The sequence below is a fragment of the Podospora pseudopauciseta genome, assembly GCF_035222475.1.
Source record: "Podospora pseudopauciseta strain CBS 411.78 chromosome 5 map unlocalized CBS411.78m_5, whole genome shotgun sequence".
NCBI lineage: Eukaryota > Fungi > Ascomycota > Sordariomycetes > Sordariales > Podosporaceae > Podospora > Podospora pseudopauciseta.
In genome coordinates, this window is record NW_026946665.1 from 34,039 (window position 1) to 57,533 (window position 23,495).

The 23,495-nt window shown below is 52.9% G+C and overlaps 8 protein-coding genes across 8 annotated transcripts; 4 read left to right on the forward strand and 4 right to left on the reverse strand.

The window, feature by feature from the left end:
* Positions 1 to 217: 217 nt before the first annotated feature.
* Positions 218 to 1,206, forward strand: QC763_512390 (uncharacterized protein). Its single transcript, XM_062913797.1, has 3 exons — positions 218 to 399; positions 462 to 692; positions 752 to 1,206. The coding sequence occupies exons 1-3, from the start codon at positions 349 to 351 to the stop codon at positions 1,094 to 1,096; spliced, it is 627 nt and encodes a 208-aa protein (XP_062764589.1). The 5' UTR covers positions 218 to 348; the 3' UTR covers positions 1,097 to 1,206.
* Positions 1,207 to 2,037: 831 nt separating this feature from the next.
* On the reverse strand, positions 2,038 to 2,211 carry QC763_512400 (uncharacterized protein; the record flags this gene model as incomplete). The annotated part of the gene is made up of 1 exon (XM_062913798.1): positions 2,038 to 2,211. The coding sequence occupies one exon, from the start codon at positions 2,209 to 2,211 to the stop codon at positions 2,038 to 2,040; it is 174 nt and encodes a 57-aa protein (XP_062764590.1).
* A 700-nt stretch (positions 2,212 to 2,911) lies between these two features.
* QC763_512410 (uncharacterized protein) lies at positions 2,912 to 4,524 on the forward strand (the record flags this gene model as incomplete). The annotated part of the gene is made up of 2 exons (XM_062913799.1): positions 2,912 to 3,459; positions 3,520 to 4,524. The coding sequence occupies exons 1-2, from the start codon at positions 3,016 to 3,018 to the stop codon at positions 4,522 to 4,524; spliced, it is 1,449 nt and encodes a 482-aa protein (XP_062764591.1). The 5' UTR covers positions 2,912 to 3,015.
* A 762-nt stretch (positions 4,525 to 5,286) lies between these two features.
* Positions 5,287 to 8,146, forward strand: QC763_512420 (uncharacterized protein; the record flags this gene model as incomplete). The annotated part of the gene is made up of 4 exons (XM_062913800.1): positions 5,287 to 5,476; positions 5,534 to 6,097; positions 6,169 to 7,595; positions 7,664 to 8,146. 4 exons carry the CDS (start codon positions 5,287 to 5,289, stop codon positions 7,916 to 7,918), a joined length of 2,436 nt encoding a protein of 811 aa, XP_062764592.1. The 3' UTR covers positions 7,919 to 8,146.
* Positions 8,147 to 12,236: 4,090 nt separating this feature from the next.
* XYN1 (Glycoside hydrolase, 10) lies at positions 12,237 to 13,801 on the reverse strand (the record flags this gene model as incomplete). Its single annotated transcript, XM_062906003.1, has 3 exons — positions 12,237 to 13,111; positions 13,184 to 13,409; positions 13,468 to 13,801. The coding sequence occupies 3 exons, from the start codon at positions 13,799 to 13,801 to the stop codon at positions 12,415 to 12,417; spliced, it is 1,257 nt and encodes a 418-aa protein (XP_062764593.1). The 3' UTR covers positions 12,237 to 12,414.
* Positions 13,802 to 14,662: 861 nt separating this feature from the next.
* Positions 14,663 to 16,711, reverse strand: QC763_512440 (uncharacterized protein; the record flags this gene model as incomplete). The annotated part of the gene is made up of 3 exons (XM_062913801.1): positions 16,605 to 16,711; positions 16,098 to 16,497; positions 14,663 to 16,037 (listed from the first exon to the last, which is right to left on the reverse strand). Exons 2-3 carry the CDS (start codon positions 16,202 to 16,204, stop codon positions 14,663 to 14,665), a joined length of 1,482 nt encoding a protein of 493 aa, XP_062764594.1. The 5' UTR covers positions 16,205 to 16,497; positions 16,605 to 16,711.
* A 1,316-nt stretch (positions 16,712 to 18,027) lies between these two features.
* On the forward strand, positions 18,028 to 19,681 carry QC763_512445 (uncharacterized protein). The gene is given in 4 exon segments (XM_062913802.1): positions 18,028 to 18,349; positions 18,405 to 18,527; positions 18,774 to 19,602; positions 19,613 to 19,681. 3 exon segments carry the CDS (start codon positions 18,314 to 18,316, stop codon positions 19,020 to 19,022), a joined length of 408 nt encoding a protein of 135 aa, XP_062764595.1. The 5' UTR covers positions 18,028 to 18,313; the 3' UTR covers positions 19,023 to 19,602; positions 19,613 to 19,681.
* QC763_512450 (uncharacterized protein) lies at positions 19,681 to 22,270 on the reverse strand (the record flags this gene model as incomplete). Its single annotated transcript, XM_062913803.1, has 3 exons — positions 19,681 to 21,823; positions 21,872 to 21,947; positions 22,003 to 22,270. 3 exons carry the CDS (start codon positions 22,268 to 22,270, stop codon positions 19,681 to 19,683), a joined length of 2,487 nt encoding a protein of 828 aa, XP_062764596.1.
* Positions 22,271 to 23,495: the final 1,225 nt, after the last annotated feature.

The following is a 23,495-nucleotide window of genomic DNA, read 5'->3' on the forward strand; positions in this document are numbered from 1 at the left end:
TCTGTCCCAGCATGACCTAGAGTTTCATGATGTGCATTCTCAAAGTCCATGGCCATTATGCTGATGCCTTCCCGACATATCACACCAGAGGCCGGCACACTTGTGCATAAGAGCAGTGTGAGGAAGGAAGGCATGGTCCACGATAAGATGCGCTGGTTACCGCCATCAAGTCCCAGATAAAGCATAGCTCCTTCCTTTCGGAGACCACCTGCACCGATGGCGGAGAATTATTGTGACAGCCCTGCCTCACATTTTTTATTTTCCTGCCCATCTTCAGCTTTCTCTTCTCCTACCATTGAAACTGACCTACCACGCTTATCCCAATTATCATAACCATCAATCCTCACCATGTTCGCCTCTCATGTCATCGGGATGCTGCTGGCTGCGGCCTCAGTCAAGGTAGGTCGGAGAGTTACGCTGGTGTTGAGTCGAACGACCGAGTCGCTAATTCCACACAACAGGCCATTCCTGCTTCATTTGAAGGCTTGATCACCGCCGATATCACCTGGACCGGCCGGGTCGTCGCCAATGGCTCCATGGTCAACTTCACTGGCCCCTCTCTCCAGGCCATCGAGCAGAGCATTGCTTCTGTCTATCCCGGCTTTACTTGGGCTACTGCTCCCCAGCCTAACGACGATTTTTCTCTGAGCAGCCGTAACATTGATGACACCCAAGATGTCCCCACCCCTTCGGTATGCCTCTGTCCCCTTCCTTACATGGCTCCGGGCCACATTCTCACCAATTTCCACAGTTGCTCAAGTGTTGGGATGGAGGTGTTGGTGATGCCGATGCCTCCCACATCACTGAGGGCATCAATTACCTCCAGAGCGTCCCTGGATACTGCTCGAATGATGCCGGCGCCGCCAACTGCGGACAGATCAGTTGCAGCTACAACAGCGCCATCATGTGGTGCAACAACAACAGGCGTACCTACACCACGCACTGCAAGAGCCTTGCCAAGTATGCCACAGCTATTGTCAGGGGGTGCCAGCATGAGACGCGTGATTCGGCGCATGAGACCATCTGGACCCGCGGCATCCAGGGAGATGAGCTTGGGATTAGCGTCATTGCCGCGAAGCCAGCGGTTGATTGCTGAGCAAGAAGAGAAAGGCGGGAGGAACTTTGGTTGCGAGAGATGACTGGTTATGCAATGTCAATCGATCTGAGGTAGATGGAGGTAATCTGCATAGAAGAGAGATATCGCAAGATGATGTTGTGCGTGGCCCTTGTTGTTTTCCTTGGTGCTACGTCTGCCTATTCGAGACATTGTCTGAGCTTTGTTGCCATCTGGTCATGGGTGCCTCCATGCCCCGAGGTTACAACCCCGAGGCCTGTCATGTCACTGCTTGGCATGGGTAACGACAAGTACTAAACACAAATGGGCAGCTGACGACATCACCAACCCTTGACAAGAAACAAGTCCCAAACTGAGGATCCCCTGATGGGAACGAGCAGCCCACAGACCCATTGACATTGGTACAGCACACGTCCACAAAGTTGTCGATCGTACACGGTGACTGTGACAAGGGCTGTAATATCAGGGCTTGGAACTCATGGTTCAATTCAGGCTAATAATCTTCAATGGCCTCGAAGAGCGTGATACTGAAAAAGATAAAGAAGTAATACAGTCTTGGTGATCCTAAACGCGTATTTTATCCTCCCTTGCCTGGCCCGTGCCCTTGTTGGCCTCAGGCCGCTGCCAAGTCCTTCAATATCATACAGGGTCAGTGGGCTTCCTTTAATAACCGCCATGCCTTCTGATTGTCTGCCTCACTTTGACGACTGGTTCACAACGTGCAGTTACCCCTCCTTGCGGTGGTATCGACAGTGTTGTTGGTGGTGGTTGTGGGTGGTTGGCTTTTTGCCGTGTGACAGTGACCCTGGAGGGCCACACATTGGCTTGAACGGATAGGCGTAGTCATTAGACTCGCAATCGGGGTATCTTGTCTGACTCGATGTTGTGACCCCGGTCATTGCCGACATGTGGAGGCGGGGCTTTTGTCTGTATCATGGTTAGACAGACGACGATCATGGGGTTCAAGAATGGGAGGGAGCTGCGGGAGCGAAACGTGAACAAGCCGAGTCTAGCTTTTTGGGCTTGTCCCAGCAGGACTTTTGGAAGGGGCCCATGGCGGCGGGCCCTTTGCAGATTGTTTTGGTGTGCTTGTTGCAGAAACCTTTGCAAATTGGGCCTCGAGGGCGCGGGAGCATTTGTTGCCTTTGAGGCAGCAGGGTTTCTTGGGGGCGGCGGGACGGGCGACGGGTATTCGGGTAGCGGGGCTTTCGAGGGGGCTGTATGATGGGGGTGCGTCGTTAGAGTTGTCTAGGGAGTTCCATACGCGGAGGGAGCCGTCGGGGTGGGTGGTTCTTTGGAAGGCGGTGGTGAGGGAGGTGGTGATGGTGATGAGAAGGGGGAGCGGTAGGAGCTTCATCTCGGGGGGTGCTACGGAATGAGGAGAAACAGATCAACGAGGGATTCACGGAGACGGTGTCGGCGAAAGGGGGATTGATGTGCTGGCTTGGTGAGTCGGGTCATGTTGAAGTGCGAGTCGCTGGTGATGGCACATTGGACGGCCGGTTCCATCGCACCCGGTTATGGTGTTGGACCATGCCACTTGTCGAACCGGTGGTGTTGATTCTCCACTGGAAGACCAGATACTGATTCCGCGCATATGAATTATCATCTCAATTGATCAAACGTGTGTTTCTGATCCTGCATGCCACAGGATATCGTTCGGGGGGAAGCATTGAGGGGGGTTAGCTGCCAAGATATCAATTGAACCCTTGAGAGCAGATGGTGTTTGTGGGGTAACGGGGTGTGGGCCCAAGGATAGTGGGGTTGGCTCAGAGAGGGAATGACGTCACAGTACATCGTCAACACGATCATGGACGAACAACAGCAGGAAGCAGGAAGTGACCCGAGAGCTTGGGGTAGCAGTTCAAGCCCCTGCCAAGCCGATCCCATCTGAACTTCAATCAATTCATCACATACACTACGCAGTGACACCCGTCAATATGGTCGGACGACGCCCACGCGCTATCAACTGGGCCGCCGAGGACCACAAGAGCTGGCCTGCCATTCCGCGACAACGACGCCCTCCAGCCCACGGGTACCGAGACGACGATGAAGAAGCTACCCTCCCTCCCCATGGAGAGACACCCAACACCCGACACACCGACCGAGCGAGGATAACAAAAGACACGGGCTTCAAAGATGAAGCAGCACTGCTGGCCGCCGAGCATCGGCGCGACGACCTCAAGCGTAGGGTCCTTGATGGCATGCGGGGGTTCGATCTTGAAAAGATGGATAAACGGTGTCGCCGGTCGGACGATGAGCTGAAGAGGATAAAGAACAAGAAGATACGAAGTTTTTACGAGGCCCAAAACGATACACTGGATGCGTGGCTGGAAGTGGATGCCCTGGTCTACGCCGTCGCCGACGACGTCATTGACAGCATGGTACGTCTCCAATTTTGATTTAGCCTAAGCTCCAGAGCTAACACCACACCGTCGACACAGAACCCGGACGCTGACGGCGATGGAATACCCGAACGACGGATGCCCCTCCAAGACTCCCGCGGCGCCATTGATTGCTTTCTACCACCCGAACACCGCGAGAAGCGTGCCCGAGACGAGAAGCACGCCCGCTGGGCCATCAACATCAACCTCTTGGCCAACATCTTCATGCTGGCTGCGAAGCTGATCAGCTTGAAGTTCAGTCCGTCTCTTTCACTGGCAGCAAGTACTGCCGACTCGGCGCTCGATCTCTTCTGTACGCTTATAGTCTATGGCACCAACCGCGTCGTTGCCTGGCGTCTCCAGGCCCTGCAGGTGAAGTATCCCGTGGGACGACGTCGTCTGGAGCCAATTGGGATTCTGGTTTTCAGTGTCATCATGGTCGTCTCATTCGTTCAAATCTTGCAAGAATCTGTCACCAAGCTGCTGCCTGGCGGTGATAGAGATGTTGCTCCCCTCCCAGCTGTGGCCATCGCAGCCATGGCGGCCAATGCAATCATCAAAGGCCTGATCGGGTTTGCATGTCGACACGTCAAGACAACTCAAGTTCAGGCACTGGTTCAGGACTGCAAGACGGATGTCTACTTCAACATTGCCTCATTGCTCTTCCCGCTCGTGGGAGTGCATGCTCATATCTGGTGGCTTGATCCCGCGGGCGCTTCGCTCTTGGCGCTGTATGTGATTGTTGACTGGGCAGAGACGTGTATGCGCAACATCAGCAGGTTGACGGGAAGCAATGTGGGCGATGCGCTGCAGAAGAAGCTGATGTATCTCGCCTTTCGGTTTTCGCCCGTCGTGGAGGGGTTCAAATCGCTCACGGCCTATCATGCAGGGGATGGAGTCTGGGTCGAGCTGGACATTTTGCTGGATGAAAACACGCCACTGCCTACGGCTCACGATATCGCCGAAACGTTGCAGTATTGCTATGAGGGGTTACAAGAGGTCGACAGGGCGTTTGTGACGGTGGACTACTCTACGTTTGGCCCGACCGGCCACGCAGCAATGTGATGAATGATCGTGGGATGGATTAGGGATACGAGTTGGAGCTTGCGGCACAGCCAGAAATTGTTGTATAAACAGAGATACCCATGTTGCAGTAGGTTCACGCATGTAATAGTAGCTATTTTGGAACTTCGGAATGGTTTGACCCTTCCACATACTCGTGGTGGTGTGCTTGTATGTCCGACATCTCGCTGATATTGACACAGGAGCCAATGGGGTTGGTCTCTGCCACCTCTGATGACTGAATTGGGCTGCCACACAGCCCCTACGGTAGGGCTCAAACAAGCTTGCCGCTGTACCTTCTGCGAGCTGAAGTGCAACGGCAGAGGGTCACCATTCCTACCATCTCCAAGCAAGTCGGCCGCTTTCCAGTCAGCCACAACCTGTCCCAACACTCGATGTGGTATCCTTCGGTGATGATCATCACCATCTCTTCAGAGCTTCTCGTTTTTGCGACGCCATCAGCGCTGCTTTGGATGTCGGTCACCAGCAATCGAGTTCCTCGCCGTGTTATCTTTGGTTAGCTCGTCGACAGCAGCTCGCCACAGCGCTTCAATATTACGCCTCTTGTACTCGGATCCCTCGCATCTTCACCCTCCTCACACCCGGGCTTGTCTACGGCAACACAGAGCAACAGATGAGACGAGGGAAATATAAAGATGCCTCCAACGCCAGTAGCAAGTTTTTTTTGGACCATTGTTAAGCTCATCATTGGCGTAAAACACCACCCTTGCAAGCTCTACAGCCTCACCATTCCAAAATCTCACCATGACAACCCTCGAAAGCATTCTCAAGAACCCAGCTGTCGCTGGAGCCTACTGGACCCTTTCGAATCCCGAGGACATGTCCCCCGCCGAGTCGACTTTCACCATCGGCGGCTATAGCGAAGCTGTCTTTGAACCTGACAACCGCACCCCCGTCGATGAGACCGACTATGCCGATGGCGGAAAATACCGGTGTTTGTCCCCCTTTTTCCACACTACCCCAGGAGATATCCATCACTGACATGTCCCAGCCATCGTCAAGATCGTCATGCGCTACGAAGGCCAAACCAAAGACGACAGGCGCTGGGCCATCGGCACGGGGTATCTCATCTCTCCCAACACCTTCGTCACCGCCGGCCACTGCGTCTATGACCGCACTGGTGGAAGCCAAGGTGCTCAACCGAGCGGTTTGGGCCGTGTCGTCCAGATGAAGTGCTACATTGGTTATTGCGGTCTTGACAGTGTCACTCGTCCCAACAGCACCGTCCAGGCTCGTCGCGCTCTCGCTACTGTCACCACGGCGCAGTGGATCACCACTGGTGATAGGCGGTATGATGTCTCTTTTGTGAGACTTGACCGCCCGTTTGAGGGGAGAGTCAGGGCGCATGATGGCGGGAGCACACTCCGGAACTTTGTTATTCAGGAGACGCCGATGAGGGAGAAGGGCGCGTTGCTGGGCGTGGTGGGGTACCCGGGGGATAAATACTTGAATAAGGAGAAGGGGGCGCAAATGTATGAGTTGTTTGAGACGGTGGACTATGATTTGGGAAAGGGGGCGGGGAATATGTTGCAGTATCGGATTTCGACTTTTAAAGGTGAGTGGTTGACTGGTTGCTTGATCCTATGGTGACTATGGTGATGTGACACTAATGCGAGATTCGGACAGGACAATCGGGGGCTCCCGTGATTCGGAAATGGGATGCTGCTCCAGACAAGGGGCAGTTGGTTGTCATTGGCACGCATTGCTACGGAGGAGAGGCGCGCAACTCGGCCAGTGTGATTGGTGGGGAGTATGGCAACAACTACAACTTCTTCCTCGCGGCTCTTGAACAGCTCCCTCCTACAGTCAAGGATGTGACTGGTGTGAAGCGGGTAGTGGGAAATGACGACTCAGGTGAGACTGGCACCGAGACTGGTATGGATGGTCCGGTCGGTGAGGCGGAGGGCTTTCTTGATGTTCTCAAGGACATCGGCCGGGTGGTTGCTCCTGTTGTGCAAACTGCCCTTCCCTTAGTTTCACCGCTTCTTGGTCCAATGGGTGGACCGGTGAGTGCCATTGGGAGTATCGCCATGGGCGCACTCAGCAAAGCAGTTCAGGAATCTGATATGGAATCTGGTCTGCCTCCTCCGCCGAGGATCAAGCTTGCTGCTGGTGTGGCCGAACGCGCCGTGGTGGCCGAGAGTGTCTTGCAGACTGTCCTCAGGATGGAGAGATCTCCTGTCTCTCAGAGAATCGTCGACAAGATGAGATCCAAGTACACCGCTACTGGATTTACCTCGAAGCACGCAGCCAAGTTGGGTCCTAGGATGGTGCCCCTGCTCAGCCAGGCTGGCTTGAGAATCGCTGTCACGGAAGGGCTGATCCAAAAGCCAGCTGAGTTTGGAGCCACAAAACAGGTGCCAGTCTCGCAGACCGAAGCCGACCTGACTGGAGATACCCACACCGATAGGTTCCTCGAGAACATCGCCAAGACCGAGGCCAAGGTCTTGAAGTCAGGGGCTCAGTCCGAGGCATTCTTTGACAACTTGGGGCCATTCTTGACGAGAGCACTCAAAGTGGCTTCGCCTGTCTTGCTGACGTCTGCGAGGGCTGGCTTGCAAAAGATAGATCAGATTCTGGCCAAGAAAGAGAAGCAAGTTGGCGGTGGCACCGAGGCTCTGCTGGAGGACCCAACCAATGAGAAGGTCATCACTGATGAGAAGGCCGCTGCATTGCTCGCCCACAGGGCTGTCGTTGCGGAGTGTGCCTTGCAGGCTGTTCTGGAGGCGGAGCCAAAAGAGCTGAGGGAGAGTGTGATCCTGGGAGAAAGCGCGGGTTCAGCAGAACAGGAGAGCTTCTTTGGCGGTTTGCTCAAGACTGTCCAGCGCATTGCGCCGGCCGTGTTGAAGGCTGCCCCGGCAGTTCTCAACACAGCTGTTCCGATCCTTCTTGGTGCTATCAGCGGTCCTGCTGGAGCACCCGCCGTTGCTGCACCCTCTTTGAGTGTGTCATCTGTTGAGGATACTGCTGACACTCTGAACGGTGAACATGCTGCTGTTGGTGTCAACGGCTGGAGCAAGAAGAAAGCCGGTATCAACGGGGAATCCTTCAAGGTAAGCAATGTTTCATTTGCTTTGGTTTGACAGTGCCAAAAGGGAACATACCAACAGTGGAGGTGTAGACTGTTCAACTTTCGTTATCAGCTGTTGCCCCCAGCTCAAATTTGGACCAGTTGCCCGCGAACGTGGCACGGGCTAGTGTTTCAAGCGCGTTTAGCAATCCAGAGCATGAAGGGCTTGAAGAGGAAGAAACTCAGCCGATCCCTGACTGTGGTGATGACGGGGTATCAAGCTGCGGAGAGGGTGATGACCAAAATCAAGATGGGGTTGACTGGCTTGACGATGATGAGCTTTGTGGCTCTTTCAGCAGAAGCTGACCTGTTTTGTTTGCCTAGGTGCCTGTTGCTAGCTTGGCTTGAGCTCTGTTACAGAGTAAGTGCCGCCTGCCAGGGTGGAAGGGGATAACATGGTTTGGAAGGCGGCTTGGTGTCACGTATGTTTCCGGTTATGATTGGATTATGAGGTGGATTGGTTGGGGCTGGACACTGAGAACACGTGACTGAACTGATTTATGAGTAACAATATTACACCTTGTTATTGACCTGCGGATGACGTTTGGTTTGTTGCTTTTGTCACTGCAAGCTGTGTCAGCATAATAGCATTCAGTCAGCCTGTTGCTGCGAAAATGCAAAGATGTGTGAGTCTAATTATCAACCGCACAAAAGATTGAGGTTTCCAAGAAGATATATTGTCTGTGTATAAAGTCAGGGGCGTTGTTGGCTAGGATTTTCCATTGATCTCTCCGACTCATTGCGTCTATTTCTCTGTTTATCCGGTCTGGCTATTAGTCGATTGTTGTTTAAAGAACAAAGGATACACCTCACTGTTCGACGTCGAGAGTATCTAACTACTAACACAAAGGATTGCTACATGAACTCTGTCGTCATTGAGGAAGGCAAATTACTAGCTGTCCACCTCCTTCAGAGAGTTTTGGGTTCCTAAAGTTGTGGAATCAGCCTGTCAATACTCGAAGATCCTGGACTTTGTATTGATGAGTACTCTTGAAGAATATATCCTCCCATATAAGTGAATTACAAAGGCAAATCATGGGACAAGTAGCTTACAGTAGTCTACTTCTTTACTGCTCTTCACTGCTCTTCACCTTCAACTGTCATCGGCCTTTTGTAGAGCAGCTCAACTTCACCTCATCGATCATTCACTAGCCTGGAGCACACTGTGGTCCTTATACCAGCTAATCGCCGGCAGAAGATATACCAGCTGCACCTGCTCTTGTCAATACTCCTCGCGCTCGGCCTTCAGACTATATGGAACAATCGTCATATGTCAAGATGGGGACCGCGGAATTCACCTATACTATCAGCGAATCACTCGGTGCACGGTCTGTTTGCCATGGAAGCCAATGATAGGAGGGTGCGTGTACTGCCTTGAGCCGCATCCCCTGACCATATCTTACTTTTCAAGTCGTTTCCGTTCTCATTTTCAGATCTTCTCAGCTAAGACTTGCGTGAGTACTGTGGGTTCTTCGCATTACTCCAGGAAGTGTGGGTCGACTTCGACATGCGGTAATATATATATTCCTTTTCTTTTCTTCTTCCTCACCACCTCAATTTATTGACCGGGTCTACCTTGCCTCACACTTTGCTTCATCTTAGACTCCATACCCTCTCCCTAATCCTAGACCGTCTCGGTACTCGATCCCATCAGTTGCTCCCGACAACTAAACGTCCAGATATGGCGGACCTACCACGGCATCAATTGTACCTGCGGTACAAGGATGCCACCAGGTACATCACCACCTGGCTGGTGACAAAAGGTCGTGAGACACGGTTTGAACAGTGTCTCCAACCTGGCAATCTATCTGTTTCGGCACTGCAGAGTCTGGCACAATGGATCGTCGACAAGCAACTAGTTGTACCAGAGACAGTCTTGAGGTTGCTAAACCTTGCCATAGCCCTGAGAACACAATAAGGTGAGGGTATGGGCCGAGAAGATCCGTCTGAGGTCGATCGAAGACATCTCTATTTTATTGACGCCCTGAATTCCATACGCACTACTCTCCAAAACCTCACCAAAATCAGCCAGCACTTCATCAGCTTCGGCCCCATCAACAAGGTCTGCCCCGTAAGAGAGGGGGTTCCATTTTTTTTCAGGCCACAGAGACTCTGTCTACAGAGACTCTGGACACGGAGGTCGAGGCTTGTTCCAATCTTCTGAGTGCTATTTGTGAGTTTATCAATGTATCCGTCAGTGTGGGGCACCTGACAAAGGGCCCGGGTTTCACCAGACCCACACCTGATTGCTCTTGAGGTGGATTTTCCTATTGTTTACTTTTGAACTGAACAACCAACAACTTACTGTAATAACCAATTTTTTCAACAAATTTCTGGCCTTTTGGCCCTCATTTTCGCAGCCAGTGACTTACCCAGGCCACTAGCCCAACAGTCAGTTTACAAGTCAAGAGTCTCTAACACTTTTTCTGGGCAGATATTCAAGATGGCCCAGCGTACCAACTTGAGCCATCGGTTACTATTCATGAAGGAATCTCCCATTTTCGCATGCTCATTGAAGAGCACAGTCAGACCGGCCATTGAGTGGGTTGTTCTCTTGAACCCATCATACAGAAATGCCGCAATCGAACTCCTTATGAAACCTCTCAACACCACCAAAGCAGCAGTCGGCAAAATGATGAACGGAAACGCATACTTGGGCTTCTATTATGCGCTTTTCCAGCCAGGTCATGGAGCCTTCCCGAAGCCAGATTTTCTTGCGACTTATCGTATGTACAACAGATGGCACCGTAGCCAAAAATCAGGTGTGCCCATCGAGAATCCCGCCGCAAACCCTGTTGAAACGCTCAAGGACCTTCTCACCTCTCTTAAATCAGAAATCAAGGCTTTACCGACATGGCTTCTGAAGATGAAGGTTGATTCGAATAGGAAATTAGATGAGATGCTCGTTCCCACTCGCAGCTATCTTGACAGTCTGCAAAAGGAACAGTGGGCTATCAAAAAGAAGCATGGTGGCTCCACGTCTAATGTCCCTTTCTCCAAGTTTCACAGAAACCCTGTTTATTGTGGTCTCGAAGTACTTCAAATCAGAACCTTTGGCCAAAACGTTGGTCTGGCTATTGAGGAGAGGCTGGGTGGCATCACCGCTGTCATCCACCTGGGCAACGCATTGGGCCAGGAGGGATACCTAGAAGGCCTCGACAAGGGCAATCTCGGCGTCATTTACAAAGCTCAAAAGCCTTTGAGCCTTTGAGCTTCTTCATCTATTTTGTTCCGCCGTCTGAGAGACCGGATTATATGAGAGGCTACTTTTTAGTAATTGATGGCTCCGCCATCAGGTCAGCACGTCATCATGGACCAGGGCCAGCGGTCTAAGCATCCGCAGCCGGAAGAAGAATCTGACACAACAGGCGCGATTCTCTACAGCCATCTGTGACAGCTTTAAGAATGGACATAAAAAGATTCACCGTCGACGACCGGGATCTTATCAAGATACTGTCAACGCACAATCAAGACATGAACAATAACTACGAAGCCGGTGTTTCCGCACAGCACAGCCCGCTCGGGGATGCCGTGGCATTGATCCAAAGTGAGACCGCATCGCTGGAAACAGGTTACCTGCGAGCTGTCAACTCCTCCTGGGCGTGTTTAACGGAGATCCAAGGGGTTTTCGGTGGACCTATGACAACACCGAATGGGCACAGCAACCACCGTGCCCATCCAAGACCAGGTCGATGATTGTGTGGTTACAGCAAGCAGGGTTTTCGACCAGACCACCCTTAGCGATAGGGAATTGATGGCACGAATCGCAACGGCATACCAGTCCGCGATCTTCCCCAAAGCTTGATCTTCTATGCGTTTCCTATGGCGAACTTTCCCTACCTTCAACCCGGCCCGTCTCCATCCTCACGCACAATGATCTTACCAAGTTGCTGCGGCTCAAGGCACAAGCATGAACAAAAATTACACGAGTAGGGACGCTCAACAGCACAGCCATATCATGGACGCTGCAAAGCTCATGCATGCAGAGGCTGTTGCGCTCGCGACAGACCATCTTACGGCTGGAACACTGCCTGGGCAGGTCTGAAGCAGCTGTAGTGCGTTATAAGTCAATCACTGCTGCTCAACGACAGGGAGTTGATGGCAAACCTCGCGACAGCTTACAGGACCTCGACATCGGGAGCCTGATCAGCTTACCTACTCACCCATCTCTCTCTTGTTACACCCTTATCAGTTCCACTACCCCAGATCCTTATTGCACCAGAATTTCTTTTTGAAGCTGAAAAGCTTCAAGCTCTTTCTTCGTAATTTTTAATCTTGATTTCCTTGTCAAGTCACTGTCTTTGTCTATTCCACAGTTTTCTCTTTTGAATCTCTATTCTTTCAGCTCCATAACCTGTCACATCTGATACTCTCTCTTTCAAGACTTCTAACAATTCTTCAAGTGGAAAGCATTGTCGTCTTTTACCCGATGCAGAAGGAGGGCTGTAGATTGCTGATTACAGCAACCGGACTGCCTACCCACACATCCCATTCGCCACTTCCAAAGTTATTTTCCATCTCGTATCCGCAGGGAGGACATGCATCAACTAAAAAGCCTCATTTGATGCCTGCTATGAGCGCCATATGATTTGGAACCATAAGGAATCTTACAGTGTAGGTAGACCGGGTGGTTCATATCTCTATAGCATCACCAAGGCACCAAGACAAGACATGTGAGATATGTGCACTCTGGCTATTTCATCTACCAGCTGTAAATTACATACAATAGAATATTTTAACTCCATCACTACAACTTCCTTCTCTGTCTCCTCAAAAATCCATCACTCAGCCTCTTGACAACCTTACAAGCACTGGGAGTACCAGGGGTTAAGAACCTGGCAGGTGTATGGGCTCTGGCACGTGGTAGGGCCGGTCCACCCGTTGCCTCCGCACTGTCCCCAGCGAACCTGTTCGGGCTGGGTGGGAGCGGAGGTGGGGGTGGGCTGAGTAGTGCTCGAGGCAGAGGTGGTGCGGGTGACAAGAGTGGTGGTGGGCTGGGCGGGGTTGCTGGTGCTGCTGGAGACGGGGGGAGCACCGGTGGCCTTGGCGGCGAGGACGCTGGAGATGGAGGTCCAGGCGGCCTTCTTGCGGAACTGGGAATCGTAGATGAGGGCATCGCCGGCGCCGTTGAACGTGGAGGGAACCCAAGAGTACTTGTCGGTGAAAGACCAGACGGTGACACCAACGCAGCGGGGCACGTCGAGGCAGGACCCGACGACGTTGGCAAAGTCGTTACCCTGGGTGACCTGGGCCTGGGAGCTGGCGGGGAGGGAGGAGTGGCGGATGTCGAGCTCAGTGTAGGCGACATCGACACCGAGGGCGGTGAAGCGGCGGAGGGTGGTGGCCAGGTTGGCGCGACTAGGCGTGCTGCCGACAATCAAGTGGCCCTGGAAGCCAACACCGTCAATGGGGGCACCGGCAGCCTGGATAATGCGGACAATCTCGACGGCCCGGTCAGTCTTGGCCTGATTGTACTCGAGGTTGTAGTCGTTGTAGTACCTAAAGATTCCCAAGTTAGAAACATAACTTCTAGGTATCGTATTCAGGCAGAATAGGGGATGCTCCACTCACAACTTGGTCTCGGGATCGTGCTTCTTGGCCAGCTCGAAAGAGAGGGGCAGGTAGTCGGTACCGAATACCCGGTAGAAGACACTGTCACGCCATGTGCCGTCGTCGTTGATGGCCTCGTTGACAACGTCCCAGTGACCGCAGACGCCCTTGTAGTGGCCCATGACGTTGGCCATGTGGGTGTCAATGACCGAGGTCAAAGTGGCACGAGTCCAAGACCCGGAAGCGACTGATTGTGGCTATTAGCTTCGTCCAAAACACAAATTGGTTTGCAACACTGGACCTACCCCATGAGGGAAGCTGGCTGTGCCAGACAAGAGTGTGGCAGCGGAGGAACTGGGAGTTTCTCTTGGCCTCGTTGGCAGTGATGTCACCCTGGGAATAGGTGAACTGGCCACGGCTGGGCTGAGTGGACTCCCACTTCTGGCCGTTCTCAGGCACAATCTGACCAAACTCTCTGGTGTCTCTGAGGATGGCAGCGAACTGGGCATCGCTGTTGAGAGCACCCTCACGAAGGGCAGTGCCGAAGTACTGAAGACCGGCACGGACGGCGAGCTCGTGAAGCTGGGCCGAGACGGCGGCGGGCGCAAGAAGCGCGGCAAGGAGAGCCTTGGTGTGCATGGTGGAGACGAGGAGAGGGCGAGTATGTGGAGGTTGACAGCAAGAGACTGGCCTGAGGAGCTCCAGAAACTGTGATATTCGCTGCAAGCGGGTTGAGCCGCTTTATATCTTTAGATTGCCTTGGCCAGGCCAGTGCTGCACGCAATATCGGCTTTGGGATATGAGGCTCGCGGGCCACGGTGCCTAGCGCTTGGGGAAGCATTGAGGGCATTTTACCCGGTCGATGCGAGTTGGAACCCGTCTGGGCCATCACGGAGACATGGGGACGACTGTCATATGCGTTGGCCGATGGCGATGTGGCAGGGACGTTGACATCGGGACGAGGCTCCTCTCAACGGTGGCCAGACCCGGTTTTCTTCGGAAGAGGCTCCGTGTAAGTGCGAATCGGGAAGCCAAGACGTCGAGCGATGTTGCTTGGGCTGGCGACAGGGGCTATTCTTAACGCTCCCCGCAGCGTTAGCGAAGCCCTTAAATCCCGGAATGCAGTGAATGCCTTGGTGTTGCCTCTCTGTCTCTCCACGTGCTAATTAGCCTGAATCATGCTGGAAGAATTTCGCTGCGACGCTGCCCCGGTCTTGGCCGGAGTCCAGTACCGAGTCCCGAAGACAAAAACAGCACCACCCCCGAGAGCGAGCACCTTCGGAGAGTGACGCGTCGTCGTGCGAGAACGTTCTGGACTGGCGCGACTCGAGGGTGCCATTATGAAACGCGCTTCCTTCAGCGCAGTCGGTCTGTTTGCCCTCGGCCCGGAAACCCTTACCCAGATCGTTAAAAGTAAGGTAGCTACATCATCAGACATTAATCAATTGAAATCTTGTATTGTACACACACTATTATTGCACCATTTGCTAACAAGACTTATCAAACAACCACCTTCTTCTCCTTATGCGAGCACATCTTCCCGTGGCTGGCACCTTCCTCCGCCACCCGCTTCCACCTCCTGAACTCCTGCGTGATCTTTGCGCGACCCCTCAAGTTCGGTGACGTCGTTGCGCGGGCCGGAACTCCCGAGAGATCGTTGGCGAAGCGGGCGAGGGCGCGGGCGGCAGCTTTGGTGTTGACTGTCAACGCATCCCAGTTGATGTTGTCGAGCGTGTCGCAGGCCTGGTGATAGCACGGATCCCAGGGCTCACCGGCGCCCGTGAACAGCATGGCCGTGGGAATACCCAACTCGACAAATCCGACGTAGTCCGAGTTGCCGTCCTCAAAACCACCACGCTCGACCGTCTTGCCCTGGGCGACAAGATATTCTTCCAGCAACTGAGGACCAACGCCGCTGTTCTCGTCGGAGCCAACAGCATATATGGGCTCGATGGATCCAATCATGTCGTAGTTGAAATAGTACTTGATCTTGTCGGCCTCGGCAGACGAGAGCTGGGATGTGTAGTACAGCGAGCCGACAAGACCGCTCTCTTCAGCACCCCACCAGGCAAACCTGATCTTGTTCTTGAAGCCCTTGTAGTTCTTGACTGCGCCCATGAGCTCGAGGAGGGCGGCTGTGCCACTGCCATCGTCATTCACACCAGGCCCCTGTTGTACGCTGTCTAGATGCGCACCGAGCATGATGACGCTGTTGGGGTCGCCCTCCTTGGTCTCAGAGATGACATTCCACGTCTCGCGGGTGTCGGCAATGGCATCGACCAACAAGCTCACCACCACATCCTCACCAGCACCGAGGCGGGCAATCCAGGCCTCTCCCGCCTCGAGGGGCACAATGCCGACGGGGACGAGCTGTCCAATGTTCTCAGCACCCAGGGTAGGGGTGGCATAGTTGGTACCTGGGGCTTGGTTGTAGAGAATAACCCCCAACGCTCCCTTGGCTCTGGCAAACTTCAACTTGTCCGACACAGCACACACACCTCTCTTAACCAGCGCCAGCTTTCCAGTGGCATCAATGCCATCCCAATCGCTCTCAGCACACATGCTTCCGGCCTCGTCGTTGACGGGCGTGTTGATCAAATTGGCCGTGATGCCCCCAGGAAGGGGTGTGGCGGGGTTGTACTGGGGGGATATCACAAACACGTCTTCCCCGTCAGGGCCAGTGACCTTGATCTCGAGCGTCTTGTCGTACGTGTGGTTGAAAGGTTGAATAAAGGTGTTCATCTCGGGGTGGAACCGGCCCTGGGCTCGTTCAACAACAAAGTCTACAGAGGCCTTGTAGCCGGGCTCGCCAAAGGCACGGTTGCCGCCATTGCGGTCGGCAATGTGGTTGAGGTTCCATAAGACGCGCTGCAATCTGTGCGATGTTAGCAAGCTGCCCGAGATTCATTTGGTAACAGGCGGCACAGAGCCATACTCATCGGTCTTGATATCGGCCTCAAGTCTGTCAGCAGTCAAGGGATCGGTCGCGATGGCCGTCGACGCGAGAAGCAGGGCCGACCCGGCCTGTCTAGAAAGCTTCATTATGGCAGAGAACGGGCCCTTCTGGTGAAAGACGTGACATTCGAGGTGATGGGAACATTGTGCACATCACGGGTTATATCGTGGTTTTAATACGCGTCGTCCCATTGCTACCGAGAATGGCCTATCTGTATCCCTGCTATTGCCGCAAAATTGACCTGCCGTATTGGGCCGGGGATAGCATATACGAACAGATGTCGCAGCAGAACGAGACATCAAGGTATGGTGATGAGAGTGGAAGCTCGGGTGGTGACGCTGCCAAGACGCAGTGTCACGACGGTTCGGCACCTGCCTCTCTGGGTCGTGATGGTTACATTAGCAGCCACCCGCCAGTTCGCAGTGCTGGAGGGACGCCTGACAAGTCAGGTGAGGCGGTCAAGGTGATGGGCGACAACCTGCTCACCTGCCAAGATTGGGGTAGCTGTGTCGTAATATTGGTGATGACGGCATTCTGCCTGTATTAGGCAATCTACTCGATGCATTGAGATGAATTAAACCACTTTCCATTTCCTCGGTGCGACTTCTGATTGCTTGCACGGACGGTCATTATTTGCGCATTTCTGTATCCATAGTCGCACAAATGACAAACACGGAAATATTAGATGGCCCTCAGCATTTGCAATCCTGTCTCGTCTTTGTCACAGCAATATGGAAGTTATCGTGATAGACCCCGGAAAGTTTGATTTGGGTGCTCAGGAATTTCAGCTTGTAAAATTACATACCTCGATCGACTGTTTTGTGTCTGAGAAGGCATCAAACTCCGTAGTTCCAAGGTCCAAGCCACAACAAGATTAGTCTAGCTCAAACCTTGATGCCTGCTTTCATTTCCAGTGGCCATACCCATTAAGGCTGCCTAGATAAAAAGTATGCCCAGATAAATAGAGGTGAGAGTAAAATTAGATGATGCATGTTGAATGCCATTTTCCAGAGCTGTCCACATCTCATAACTCCTATATGCCTGCTGCCAACCTCCCACCACAAGGGCAATTGATCTGGTCATTGGTATTATTTGGGTGTAGACAAACCAGGACTGTCGTCGTTTTTTATGTTGTCGGGAGGGATTATTAGTGGCTTTTTAGAGAACATAAAGGCTAAAGAACGGCAAAGGGTGGTTGATAGAACTTGGATGTGACTGACTGAAGTTATTGATGCGGTTGGTGAGCTAGGCTGTGGTGGGCAATGTGCCAAGAGCCCATGCCTGACCAACCATGCACCGCCAAGGCATGTCAACCTCCTTGCGACGACGAGGCTGCCAAAAGAACCTCAGACAGGCATCTACTCTGGCCTAACAGAAGTTAACTGCTCTCCGGCGGAGCCTATATGGCCGGGTCGATAGAGGGGTGCGGCTGGACAAGTGTCCAAATGTTTGGCATCACACTTTAGTCGCTATTGTCGTGTTACTTTGGAGAATAAGCAATAATTGCTGGTAAGATTGTGCCTGAGTTGTTAATGAGAAGTGGATGTCTTGGTGGCTTTCACCTGAACGCTTTTCATTGTCTTTGAATACTTTCCCATATCTGCTAATGCGTCTTGCTATCCTTGAATACGTATTATATATATTTGAAGGCTCTTTCATTGTATCTTGACGCATACTTATTATCTTTGACAGCCGTTCCAGTTCTTTCAAATCATGCCAAAAATCACCTCAATGCCTATCAGCTATCTGTCAGACCATGAGTCAAGATACAAGAGGTGGCCTTCTGACTGGGCAACTCCCATCGTCTCTTGTCCATGGGTTCCACCGCACACCTCAGTTGCTCCTTCCGCACCAGGTCCCAGGACATTCCAACCTGACCTCTATTCACTTGGCTGACAGCCGTTTACAGGTCTTTTGGCCCCGAGCCCTCCTCGTTGCGCCTGGCAACCAGTCGGAGGGCCCGTCAGCGCTGCTCTTCGCGCCCGGCAACCCATCAGATGGCCCAGCCCCGCAGCTTTTTTCACCTGCGTGCCTGCAACAAATTTCCTCTTCCGCATTTGTTCCAAATCTTTTCCAGTTGACGGTCCTCGATCCCAATCTCGACTTTTCCACCCCATCCAATAATTCAGCCACACCCTTCCCATGACCACCACACTTCAACCTCAACAAGGCCGAGTTGCAAAAGGCGAACAGTTATGGCCGAAGAGGATTGTGATCACAATGGTGCCATTGTAAGTCACAGCCCAGGTTGGCGAGTTGTTCGACTCACTGACACCATTTCGACAGGCCGACCAGCACCGTGCTGCTAACACCGAGAAGAGCCAAGGCTCAACCATGCCAGAGGTATGTCCGTCATCCGGAGTCGATGTATTCAGCGCAGTACCTCCATTCCAAATCGCCCTCGCCGGAGTATGTTGATTTATTAATGGAATTATGATGGCAGCAAGCTCGGAGGGGCTGGCCGAGGGATGCTCCCACATGGTCAGCTGACTTGTTTATCGAGGATGAATCAGGCGGAGTGGGGCACTGATTGGCGTGTCGTCTGTTCCACTGGGCATACCAGTTCGCTTTCGTGCTGACGGATGGACAATCATATAGGAAGCTCTTGCCAAGTTGTGAGACCCCCGTGGTGATCACATCGACCGCGATACTGAGCAATTGAGGTCCGAGTTCGCGACATCTGCCACCACCGTGATCAAGGCTTTCGACAAGCTCGCGAATCATACCACCCAGAAGCAAGGCACCGACGAGACGCTGTCATCAATGACGACCCTAGTCCAGCAAGCTAGCACCATGGCTACGGCTCAACGTACGATCGAAGGCAAATTCCAACGAGTGAATGACGAATTGAAGGGCATGTCAGAGCGGCTTGCCAAAGTTTGCTTGGATGTTACCAATACCTAATGTCGAGTGCAAAAAGAGACCGAAGCGGCTGAAAGGCACAGTCGACAGCTTCAACAGCAGCCCTCAAGAACTCAAGCGATGTCAAAGATCTGACCAAGGTCGTCAAAAAGCCTCAGCTAAGAATTTTAATTCCATTTCCAGTCTGGACGGCAAGGTCTCTGGGAAGCTGGGGGATATTAAGATCCGTCAAAACAATTTGGAAGGTCAACTTGCGAATAATCAGCGCGAAAAGGAAAGGTTGAAGATGTAGCTGGAAGGAGTCAATGATAAATACAATGGGTTCAAGCTCTGGGTCAAGGGAGAGGTCACCAATGTCGAGAATCGGGGGAATGGCGACAGCCGGTAGAGTCGGCGTGAGACTGAAGTCACACAGTGTTTGGTTAAGAATCGAAAACTGCGCAAAGATCTCGAGGCTCTGCCCCAACAGGTTTCAGATCTACACCCCGACCTTGATTTGGTAGATGCGAAACGTTCCAGGATTGCATAAACCGAGAACAATCACACCCTTATCTACGACGCGGACAGACGATGGTTTGACTGGACGGAGAACGGGGAGTTTGTTTAGTTGCGCTTGGGTAGAGTGTGTGTAGAGTGTGTGTTGGGTGATCACAGCCCATACGGCATCCATTTCTACCTACCAAGACAAATACTACATGGATCAATAGCCCCATTGCTTGCACCAATTTCTCATCAGGTCTCCCGTCACGGCCTTCATGTTCTTCATAGTCTTGCTCCTCCTCATTGTCCTCTCCATCTCCATATCGACATATCCCTGTCCCTCCTTGACCTTCTCGTTCCAAGTCTTGTACGTGTCCAACAGCTTGACACCCGGATTCCGGCTGACATCCTCCGTCGTCGCCGCGCTCTTCTCCAGTTGTTTTACCCACTCCTCAAACGACACAATCTGCTTGATCCTGTCGCCATAGAAGTCCTTGACTGCCTTGGCCAACTCACTCCACTGCACCTTCCTAGGGTTGATGCCATGGAAATAGCCCCTGATCAGGTCGACCGGCACATCCTCCGTCACACCCGACACCTCCAGCACCATGTGGGCAATCCCCTCAATCGGCACCCAGTCCACCGTCGTCATCTGGCCCAAGCTGTTGGGCAACAGACCCATATACACCGAACTGGCCACCACAGATGGTAGCCACTCCTGCCTGTTCCAGTACCCCTTTTCCGATGACGGCCCCCCAATCTGACCCACCCGGATGATCTCACTCGGCACCCCCGACACCTCCGAAGCCTTTTCCAAAATCAACGAACTGATCAGCTTCGACCGTCCATACCCGCCAGTGGAAATGTCAAAATCCCGCAGCGACTTCTCCGGCACCGGTTCCTTCTTTCTCCAGGCATCCGTCGTGGCGATGGAGGAGATAAACACCACCGGCACCCGCTTGTACGCCTTTCTGCTGAAGTCGGCCAGGTTGCGCACGCCCCGGATGTGCGGCTCGAAAGACTCGGTTGGCATGTTGAAGTTGACGGGCCACTGGTTGTGGATCACGCGGTCGACCTCGCCCAGGAGCCGGTTGTAGGTTTCCATTCCCAAGCCCAAATCGAAGAGGGACATGTCGGCGTGGAGGAACTCGGCTTTGGAGAGGTCTGTTGTGAGCCCACGCTCACGCATGCTCTTGAGCTGGCGTTCTTTGCCGTTGACGGCGCGGTTGAGGCAAATGACCTTTTTGACGCGGGGGCACGAGGCACAAATGCCTAGCATGTAGGACCCGAGAGCGCCTGTTGTGCCGGTGATGACGATGACTTGGTCTTGGTCGGCGGGAGGTGGCTTTTCGGATTCACCCGAGGGCATGTCGCGGGTGTACTTTTCTAGCAGGGCCTCCATGGCGTGTTCCTCATGATCAGGCTCTCCGACGGTGGCGTCCTTGCCCTCCTTGTTGACGACTGACCAGACATAGTCAGAGAGCCTTTTGGCTGTTGGGTTGCCATAGATGACACGGGTGGCCAAGGCGGAGGAGTCCACTGTGACGCCTGCTGCGCTGAGGCCTGCACGCAAGAGACGGGACAAATTAATCACTTGCATTGAGTCCACCCCCACAGAGAAAAAGTCGGTGCCGGGTTCGAGCCTGGGTGCACCGAGTTGGTCGGTAAAGATCTTCAGGATGCACTCGTTGAGGGCGTCCTTGGATGACAGGTCCAACACCGGCGCTTCCCCTGAGCGGACCTCGGTGACATGTTTGTAGATTTGGTCAATTTCGTCGTTGTACATCTTCATTGTGCCAACTCGCTGGATTGTTCCCTTGCCCGCTCGGAGAAAGGGCTTTTTAGGGTTTGACACAGCCAAGAATTGCCGCCCAATCTGGCCATGTGCCACCGTCTGCTTGTTGGCCTTCACAACCAGGGGCCAGACACTGTCAAGGAACTTTTGCTCATCGGCGGGATGCTCTACAGGCTCGAGGATCAGTGCTGGCTGGAACCGCCCGCTGCCTACAACGAGTGCGCCCTTGATCTTGGGATGATTCATCATGGTTGTCTCGATGTCGATGGGATTCAACTTCTCGCCGTTGGAAAACACAATGATATTGTCGCAACGGCCTTGATAGATCCAGTGATCTTTGAGGGTGGGATGAGGCTTGTACAGGTCCTTGGTGCTGTACTCTTTGAGATCGGGAAAGGTGTAAAAGAAGCCCAAGAAGCCAGGCTCTTTTGCTCTGCGGACAATGATCTGCTCGTATGCATCATCGTCGGCTGTCTTGCGCCACTCGCAGCTGAAAAGATCCGAGTTTATGATGAAATACTGCCAAAGCTTGGGATCAGGCTGCCAGTAGATCAAGAAGGGCGTAAATCTGACGGGTTAACTTCGAAATGCTTTTTTGCTGAAGGGCAAGACTCACTCTGTAGCCGAGATGACGTTGAGTAGTGTCACGCCGTTGTTTACAAGCCTGTCCCCTGGGTCTTTGGCAAGGTTGCCTGGGATCGTTAGCAACCATCACTCTCAAGAGACACTGGGAGGGTAGGCACTCACCTCCACCAAAGCCGACAAACTCCAGCTTAGCGAGAGCCTCGACAGATTCTTTGTCGTGGCTCAGCTCTTCCAGAACAGCAGGCGGCAAAATGACGGCATCCACCTCGGCGTGATGAAGATACTCCATCACTGAAACAGAACTCAGGGGAACATTTCCAATTCCTAACGCAGCGGGCACATCCCAGTAGTGAATCATGATCATGCTGATATACATGGCAGCAGCATGGTAAAGAGGCACTGCCAATGTGTTAGCGCGTCCTTCCCACATGTCGGATCAGACGCCGCTTACTGGGATGAAGAATCCTGTTGGCTCTCAGTGCCATCTCTTCAATCCACAGTCGTCTCCCCTCCCACTCCCCCAGCTCGTGGATTTTGTCGCCTATCGCCAGCATTCCATGTCTGCAAACAACCGGCTTGGGAAATCCCGTACTCCCACTCGTGTGCAGAACCAGCAAAGGATCCCATTCAGCTTCGTCAAACGTCTTGTTGTAAGGGTAGTGCTCAATGGTTTCTTGGGGGAACCACATATCGACGGGAAAGGTCATTATGGCGGCCATGTCGCGCTCTTCCAGCCACGGCTGGACCATGTTCTTGAAGGACTGATCAAACCAGATAATGTTGCAGTTGCACTGCTCAAAGAGGTTTAACTGACCTTCCTGGGAGTTGCGTGGAGAGATGAACAGGGCCTGGTACCCTGCCTTGACGGCGCCGATGGCAAAGATTGGGTATCGAACATCGTTAGGACCAATGTAGGCCACTGTGGGAAAGGAACCGGGTTCTGGCTTTCCGGTGGTACTGACGAGCTTGTGGGCTATGCGGTTGATGGCGTTAGCAGCATCTTTGTATGTGATCTTTTTCCATCCATCCTTTGGGTGAATGGACCGCGGGACCGAAATCCATTCTCTTGTTGGTTCAAATCTCGCCCGTTCGTCGATGATGTTGGGGATAAGGCGCCGGCCAAACTGAGGTGAAGACATCGTGCGAATTTGACACAAGACAGCTATTTCCAATGATGGGATGGGTTGTGTTACTTGTAGGTGATACGGGAACAGGTGCGCTTTGTCCGCAGGAGATTCTGTCCTTTAAAGAGCGCATGTCACTCTCACTATCATCCCCATCAAGCAAACCGGTTGCATCGGAACTCAGTCCCTCGCGGCGCGAACCGGACGACAGTTCTCAGTCATTCCCAATGGAGAATTCCGCCATCATATCTGGGTCTCGATGTCTGACCGCTCGTATTGCTGGAGTCAGATGCATCATCATTATATCACTGCTCCGACACCGTCTGATCTTGTTCAGGCATCATCGGTTTTGGGGTGTTATTCAGGGCCCGATAACAGTTGCCGTAGGCTTCGAAAGAAATAATGAGGGGGGCGAGATTGTCATGAGTTTGGAGCTGTCACAATTGCTCCTCCTGTCTCGGAGGCGGTCAAGGTCGAAACTAGCATCTGCTGGCATATGGGTCCTGCCGGCGCATCAAGCGATGACGACAC